Below are 9,469 nucleotides of genomic sequence, written 5' to 3'. Positions count from 1 at the left end.
GAGTTAGAGTTTACGCTTAATCTTAATTAAGTAATGTTTAGCAGTTAGAGTTTAGGTTTAATATTCTTCATTCATTTAAATACTTTTTTGTCTTATTAGATAATTTTTCCTTGTCATTTTTCAAATTCTCATAAATTCTCAAAGTTTATAACATTTAAAATAATAATAATAATAATAAATTATAAATAATAAAATATCAAGTTATTGACACAATAAAGTCTCCTTTATAAAATTTAAAATTATAAAAAAATATTTAATTATATTAAGAGATATTTAATTATTACATCTTTTAATGATTTTGTTTATGCTTCTGGCAAATGAAAGATACAAGTTTAGTGTGATATTTAAGTGATAAATTCACCAAAGATAAGCTAGTATCTTGTCTATGTGTAAAGTTAAACTAGGTTTTCAACACAAAGTCATTGGTGAAGAATCACACGTCTATGTGTATCTTGTCTAATAACATAAAAAGTTTAGTGAAATGGTTCGTATCATTTTTAATTATACCATTATCTTCATGCCATAGTTGATATCATCTGATTCAAAGATGAGACAATTTTAAATCAAATAATAGATAGATCATAGAAAATATAAAAAAAAGGAGCATGTAATATAAATTAATTTTCACGATTCCTAGTCCCAACTTTATTAGGAGGAACATAAAACAAATGACTCGATTCTGATATGATTTTTTTTAACTCGATCTTGTTTGGATCCATTATAGATGACTTTCAAAGGATGCCGAATGAGCCTTGATACCTAAGCCAAGACGGCAAAGGCAAGCAAACATAATTGAGTGATGTCAGATATAATCCAATTTAATGTGTAAAACAAATCCATTGCCCTTCAAATTTTTGTGCGTGGAAAGCTCGTAATATCTTATCTCAACCAAAAAAAGGGGAGAAAGAAGGGTTGCGTCAGTTGAATTGCCAAGAGGTTGCTTGATGATTGGGGAGTGGATGTCTTCGATCGGAACTAATTTACAAATTCGGGTGCGACATTGATTATCGTAAAGACTTGGCAAGGACATTGCTGAAATTGATGTTCTTTCACTTATCTTTGACTTAGTGGCATTCTAATTAAGAATTCAAAGATGTGAAAGCTAGAAGAGTTATAAAGTACAATATAAAACTTGTGATGAGATAAGAAATGTAATTCACATATTTTTAATATACTTTAATAATAAGATTTTATTGAATAAATTTGACACATAATTTAATAAATTTAAATTAATAACAAATTAGAGTGTTTAAAAAATATGTTATTAGTTAGGGCGTTAGTCCCTTGGGGGTTAGGACATGCATGGTACAACAAAGTAAATCTACAATATTAAAGCATGATGTTTTTAAAAACACGCGTATAAAAAATACAAAATATAAACATTTTTTATTGAAGGCATGTTAATTGTTGAAAAAACAATGTTTCTTCATTTTCTTTTAGAAATTTTTTTTTTTTTTTAGATATAAGCTATCTAAACGCTTAAGTATCATCGCTTTTTACGATGATTAAACGTTCACTAAAAAAAGGTCATTACAAGCAAAAACATAAAGTTGACGGAATTCAATCTTGAATAATAGTATAATATAATTATTTTAAAAAGATAAAAGGATATTCTTTTTCAAAATTAATTAATAATTTTTTAATTAATATAATAATCTTTATTTGATAGTAATTTTATATTATTTAATTACTAATCAAGTGATTAATGTATTAAAATTAAGGTTTAATCATTTAATAATATTCGAGTTCAATCCTTAAAAAAAATTGATTAATTTTTTTTAAATCAAATTTTAAATTAATCAGGATTTATTTCTCTTTTGATAAATTAGAAGATTAAAAAAAAAAATATTACTTAATTGCTTGGGAAGAAGTATTGGGAAGTAGGTTCATATCCTTGGACAAAGGAGTTTGGTGGGATTTTATGGGGGGGAGAGCGTGTACTCATGTCACCCGATTCAATAATCAATAATGTTAATGTGGTCTAATATAAAGCAACTCCTAACAAAGGCGTAGACTTGGTGGTGTGTCATTTCATTGGATTGCCTATCCATTTTCTTAAAATATATTATTCCTTACTTACAATTTAGAGTTTTTTTCTTTGTAAAAATATTTTTTTTATTTTTAGTTATGATAAATTATATTTATTTTATTTTTTATTCTTAAAATATTTTAAATATCATTTTTTTACTTTCAAAGTGTTATCTAAAATTATTTAAAGATGAAAAATAAAACAAACATCATTTAAAAAAAAATTAAAAATAATAATAATTTTGCTAGAACGAAAAAATGTTAAATTATAATGAATAAAAATATATTTAATTTTTTTAAAAAAACTTATTTGCTGTAAAAAAAAATCTATACAAAGTTAGAAAACACAAACCCAATTGATAAATGATTTCATCGTGCAGTCTCGAGGGTTAAACTTAAAACAACTTAAACAAGTATATCTTAATTCCTTTTTTTTAATTGCTAGGATCTTTTATTTTAGATTTCAATTTCTTAAACTTGCTAAGTAGAATTTAATTTTTACGTAGGTGTATGAAAATTATTAATAAACATAAAGGTTACTTTAATTATTTATAGACTTAAAAAAATAATTTTTAGGTTTTGAAGCATGAAAAAAAAAGAAAAAAAAATCACGTATATTAATGTCGAAAACTTCCGCTTAAAGCCGAATTTGAGGAATGGAGGGACCACTAAATTAAAAGCTAGGAAAGTCTAAATTTGTTGGACATTTAAGGAAGTGGTCCTTTATAAAGATTTGATTGAGTTATATAAGTAGACAACGATTATTAGTTAGATGAATAATTTAATTGATTAGTTAATTTTCAACATTTAATGTTGGTTTGACTTGATTTTTAAAATTGATTTTACGCTTTGTTGTCCATATTCAGTTGAAAACAATATCAAATTAGCAATCGGTGGCCCAAAGGAGTGAATTCTTTTCCACCGTTATAGGCTACCAACTACGTACTACCCTAGCTAAGTTATAGTTAGACCCGAAAATGAAATCATCAATTCTTGCAATTCATAATGAGGACTAAGCTTTGCACGTGCTTATGGAATTGCGAACATTTTTTTATAAATACCTAATAAATTTGGTCCAATTGCTATGCTTAAACAACCGTGTAACAATTAGATACTACCCGTTTATATGTATACAAAGGATTTTAGAAACGGTTCACTATTTCACTAACATATTAAAGTTAAAGTTAGTAAGTATATATCTAAATGTAAGTAAAGGATTTTAGAAAGGGTTCACTATTTCACTAACATATTAAAGTTAGTATTCAAGTATGTATATATCTAGATATAAGTAATCATAAGTACAATTCAATTCGTTGAATATAAAAGATGAATAATTATAAAATTCTCTATACTTATTTCTATTAATAAAAAAATAATCTAGATACAAGAGTTTTTATGGACACAAATATTCTATTACAAGTGTACCATATTTTAATCCTTAAACCTGCATCATAATCTGTCTTGTAAGTCCTGCCTAACTTTTTGCAGGCCACCGCCAAGGATTCATGTGCAGCAGCAGCCACTTGCGGGTGTGCTAGTGAAATGTCCTTGTGGTCTCGCATGCCTCTCAATTTTGAATTTATATTTTCCATCTTTTCATATGCAAATATAATTATAATGAAACCTATTGTTATTTGGGTAACATCTATTATGAACTTTTTTAGCATTACAAGGAATATAAGAGGATCTTACTCTATTTTTGAATCAGACATGCAGACAGACGCGCAAAGCTTCAGTTCATGTTCATCTTTTGGCCGAGAGAAAGGGAGGGAATTAAGCGTGATTGGAATATATATATATATATATATACACACACACACACATGAAAGGAGAACTTTAAATTTTTAATGATTAGAATAACTTGGCCATTATGGCAACCGTTTAAAAAATGCATAGTACTGAACTATAATTTAAAATAGTATATAAGACCTGATTAAAGATGCCATGCTAGGGATGGTCAAGAATAAACATGTTTCTTTTTTGAAGGGAAGACTAAACATGTTTCGACAAGAATAATAATAATAATAAACAAAATTTTGATGCCCCATTTGACATATCTATATAATACTTGAAGCATTAATAAAGTAATCATGACTAGAAGTCTTCATCAAGCTTGAATACAAAGTTTTTCCCATCTTGAAAGGCTTTGACATCACAGTGACATATCAAACATCTCCTTACAGATGCATTAGCTAAGCTAAAATATGCTACAAAAAGAGAGTTAGAAGCCGCAGGTTTCACCCCCACTTAGCTGATGCAAAATGAGAATTATACATATCAGTCAACATCAGTCTTTTAATCAGACAAAGTAACATGGTTGCATTCAGCAAATTAAGGAAGTTTTCTGAAAATCTTGGAACATTTTCTACGGAAGAAATTTGGAAAATTTTCCAGTTGAACGCACTCTTAAATTTTCATACATTAATTAATGTCCTTTTCCCCATTGGTATGTATGACTGCTACAAATATTCAATAATCAATGAAGTTTGAACCTCTACACATTATCCTAATCCTATTGTCACAATCACAACGCAAGCTAGTATAAAAAGAATATATATAACAATAGAAGAGTAGTGTTCTTTTTTTACAGTTAAAAGAGTAATGTTACGAGTTATAATTTAATTACTATTTACTATTATGACATTTGATTCATTGCAGTCAAGAACTTGTATAACAGAATAAAAGGGAAGTAACAACTATTTGCTCACCTTTTTTTTTTTCCGGGGTCAACAGTACAGAAGGACACAGGCCACAGAAGGCCTAAAAGAAAAAAGCAAGGACTCAGTGGCCCTACTGACAATTGCTTCCTGCACTCCATAATTATTTCGTGCACCTTTTTAAAATTTGAAATGTAGAGACTGAATTGTGCGAATGCATAATTCAAGGCCTAAGGACCTATTTGGATAAGTTACTCTGGAAACACTTATAGGAGAAAAAAATGAGATAAGTTTTTTCATCATCCTTGTTCAAAGCTCTAAGCCAAGAAATGCAGAACCCCAACCCCAAAGATGATGATGATTTGCTCACTTTCTCTCTCTCATGCAATCGTCCAAAGAGAGAGACACACTCTTTCCCAACAAACCCTCCTCCCCTAACCATGCAAACTCCATTCATTAACCCCATGTTGGTACCCTTCACTGCTTCTAACCACAACAACATGGATGCTGTTGATCACGTGCATGTAAATGCTCCAGTACCCTCTTCGTCACGTTCTCGCCGCCGCGCCGCGCGAAACCATCCCTCCGCCCTTTCCTTGGGCCACGAACCACCGCGCCACGGTGCACACCCGAAAGTACCTTTTGGAGAACAAGATCGTGAAAATCAAGGGGAGCGTGGAGTGCAAGAGGTGCAAGAACAAGTTCGAGATGGTTCTTGATCTGGAGGGCAAGTTTTCCGAATTGTGGAGCTTCATTCAGAAGAAGAAAGATAGCATGCATGATAGGGAACCCAAGGTTTGGATGCAACCGGTGCTGCCAAAATGCCAACACTGCGGACAAGAAAACAGCGTCCAACCCTCCCTTGCAGGAACCAAGAAAAAGGCCATTAATTGGTTGTTCTTGTTGCTAGGTCAAATGCTCGGTTGCTGCACGCTTAAACAGCTCAAATATTTCCTCAAGCATACTAACATTCATCGAGCTGGCGCCAAGGATCGAAATCTTTATTCTACCTACATGGGCCTCTGCAAGCAGCTAGTTCCTGAGTGGTTCGGTTCTTGATCGTCTTTGTTACCGATAAATTATTACATAGTGCAGGATTATCATGTTTTCAACTAATAATTAATCTCGACAAACTCATGATATGTAGTTGAATGTGATTAATTCTTTGTCGTAAATTCTAATTAGCTAGAGACTATCTAATAGTCGTTAATTTCCACCGTCTAAGTTTGTAATTCAGATGCTATAATTTTCTGCTTTCAGTTTGATTGAAGTGTTATTTTATTTAGTTTTACCTTAAGTGATGATATGGCATTGCTATCATTTCAATGCTTGGTCAATTCAAACCTTTTTTTATGTATTGTCAAAAAGACCATTTATCTTATTTTTTGAAAGGCCATATATTCATTGATGAAAGTAAGAAACAGTGCAAAGTTCTATACAAGGTGTACGTACAGTATAGCTCTATATACTTAAGAGTCTAAATCCAAAACCTATCGGTAGTAGATGGATGAGCCCACAAAAAATATAATATATCTTCATCCCCTAATTACAAAAAATGTTTATAATAAAGAAGGTGGTATTTATAAACATCCTAGTGGATTGTTGTACCAAGATGAGAAGAAATTCACTACAACTTTCGATGGGGCAATTGATTTCGTTCCAAAAGGATTTCGTTAAAGGACTCTGTGATGGATGTTCCAGGTATGGAGAGTTGGGGATTGGACGAAATACCATATTGTTATCTTTGTGTTATCTTTATTTAAGAAAATTTTGAAGTTACAAGTTAATTAAAATTTTTATATTTAAGATTTCAAAAAAATTAAAATGATGTTTTTGTCAAAATATTGCAGGGTTTGGTTTCCAAAACCAAGCATCATTATTCTGACCTTCCTGTAAACCCCATACACCTACATAGACCTTTAGATCTGAAAAAAGTTCTTCCTAGTCCACCCATGCAAAAAGATTTTGTTCTCCAAAAGCCCGTGAAAGGCCATCGTGAAGAGCCATGCATTCTGAAAAAACTAAGCATATTAATTAATGGTGGCATGTTTGTTGACAGCTATTTGAAATAGCCAGAGGGAAAGACTCCTTGAGGTTGTTATCTCCACAATCCACACCACTTATCCGCCCCAAAAAGAAGTGTTTCTCCCATCGCCCACCCTCCTTCCTATTGAATTAGGGAACCATTGATTTTTAATTAACCTTTGAATCTGTATGCATATTCATATTCATGTGAAAAATCGTCGGATTTTGTCTCTGCAGCAGAATATATATGTTTTGGATTAGATGCTTCGTTGCTCATTTACATAGTTAAAATATTAATCTTCATCAAAGGTAAAAAATTATCCGTGCATTATCGAAAAAGAAATCAAAATTTCAGGTACAAAATTCAAATGAGTACATAACAACAAATTGAATATCTCAAAATTCAAAAGGTAAATAACTAGAGCAAACAACGAAATTTAGGCTCTGTTAATTTTTTTTTTATAGCTAATAAATTAGTTCGTATTTTTTTTTTTTGAGATAAAGATTAATTAGTTGTTATAATATGAAGTATTTAATAAAACTAATGCTTAGATCATTAACTGATAAAAATGGTATAAAAACTATAGTTATATGATTTTTGTATAAATTTGATCTATTTATTATTTTAAATGATGATTACTTAATTAAAATAATTTAATTTTAAATTTAAATATGTTTTTTCTTATAATATACCCGTTTTATAATTTTAACCATCCTTATAAAATTTTGTTTTACAGTTAATTTTAGTCTACAGGCACCTGATAAGCAGTTGCAAGTATAAAAAGTTGAATGGTTGTCTGCAGGTACTCATAAGCAGTTGTCTGTTTATAATTTCAAAGTAATTTATAGTTAAATGAAATCTCAAAACAAGATATTAGTCGTTAAAGCTCTCGGAAACCTGATAGACAGTTGTTCAAAATATATCATGGCTACGGGGGGCCTTGAGGTTGCAAGAGTTAGTACATATAACAAACTAAATTACTCCTCTTGCTACTCATCATGAACATAGAGAAAGAAGGGAATAGTATTATAACCATTTATCATACTCAACAACAAGCTACAAATCACAGGAGGGTTAGATAATCCTCTCTTTATACACATGCATTGTATGTTACTTATCCTTGGTGGTTCTGCTATGTTATTTTTTTTTTCAATTTCTATGTGTTTGCGTTTGGGTACCTTTAGCTTCTTGGGAACATCATCTCTCCGATTTGTGGGTGGGTATGCATTCTATATAGGAATAACAAATCTTTCCCATAAACGGACACATATATTTGGAGGATAAACACACACACATAGATATATGGAGTCACTAAGAATCATAGAATTTGAAAATTTGAATACAACATTGACACAAAATTATACACAACGAGCTAGTATATATCTTAAGAATGGAAAACCTATGAACTGAATATAGAACCATAAGGAAAGGAGTGGGGTTTTACAAATACACTTTAACAAGGAGAATGCAACCATTTCATTGCTAACTAAATTGATAAATACAATTGGTGTACCTGACAGAATAACTGGTTAATTAAGAATTAAGCACAGTTCAATTGAGTAGTCTAGGAGGGACAAAATTCAAAAAGAGAAATTTCAGTCGTTGAGTATAATAACCGGAAGAGGTTCACTTCTTACATGCATAAACATAAGGGAATTTTTCCAAGTACAGCAAGCACAAAGGCTTCAAATCTAGTTCCTTTTTCACAGCTTAAAACATAGTTTTCAGCATCCATGTTCATCACCCAGCTCATTCTTTCAGCATTCATAATAAAATTTCTATAAATGCAAACGAAATGATTCCAACTCTCATGATTCAGTTAACATGTCTATTTCAATCTAAAAATACAAGACAAGTCCATACATAATCAGAACAATACAGAATTCACGAACATGGCTATTATCCAGTTTAAATCGCAAAAAAACACTTGTCACAGTGTAAAATTCATTATAAATAACATAAAACTCGGAACGCTATGTGATCGATTGCGTTTTGAACTAGACAAATAGATCTACATTACCATGAAAGATCTCAACCAGCAAACATGTATACCAGATGCATGGGTACTCATGAAACAAAACAGATTCAAACAAGGGAAGTTAACAAGCACATATTGTATTAATCTATAAGTGTTTCATGCAATCCAACTGATTCTAATACCTAAGGTTTATATTAAGCCAAATGCAACATGTCTAAAATAGAGAATTGTGTTCGGGATTCTATTAATAAGATTTCCCTAAATTACGAGAGTTCATATAATACAAATTATGTGCACTCAACTCATCAACTATCAGCTAGTTTGAAAATGCATGCTGACTTTAAAAAATTCTTATAATTCGTAGGGGTCCAAATTCAACTTGTTAGTTAAAACATAAGATTTCCTCATAAAGGAAAAAGTGAAAATATTAATAAGTTTTGTGTCCCTCAAATTTAAAAATGATTTTTTTTATTTCATAAATTTAAAACTGATTATTTTAATTCTCATATATTTAAAAATGATTTTTTTAGTCAAAAAATATAAATAATGTTTTACTCCTTTCAAATTTAGAAGTGAATTTTTTTTATCCTAATTTAGACATAACTCATTGTGGTCCTCGAAGCTGACATTATTAAAAAATTTGTTGAAGTAACTAACAATGTATTTTAGACGGTTTTAAAAACATAATGTATGGCAGTTGTAAACTCCGAAAATTTTAACTATCAAATCATGTTTAAAATATGATTTTGTCAAGGTTGAGTTATTGGTGGAAGGATAAAG

The 9,469-nt window shown here is 30.4% G+C and overlaps 1 protein-coding gene across 1 annotated transcript; it reads left to right on the top strand.

Annotated features, from left to right (window-relative positions):
- The first annotated feature begins 5,213 nt into the window (after positions 1-5,213).
- On the top strand, positions 5,214-5,744 carry LOC114388130. The gene has a single exon (XM_028348462.1). The coding sequence runs from the start codon at positions 5,214-5,216 to the stop codon at positions 5,742-5,744; it is 531 nt and encodes a 176-aa protein (XP_028204263.1).
- Positions 5,745-9,469: the final 3,725 nt, after the last annotated feature.

The sequence above is a fragment of the Glycine soja genome, chromosome 15 (assembly GCF_004193775.1).
Source record: "Glycine soja cultivar W05 chromosome 15, ASM419377v2, whole genome shotgun sequence".
Classification (NCBI taxonomy): Eukaryota; Viridiplantae; Streptophyta; class Magnoliopsida; order Fabales; family Fabaceae; genus Glycine; species Glycine soja.
This window is presented reverse-complemented; position numbering and strand designations above follow the sequence as displayed.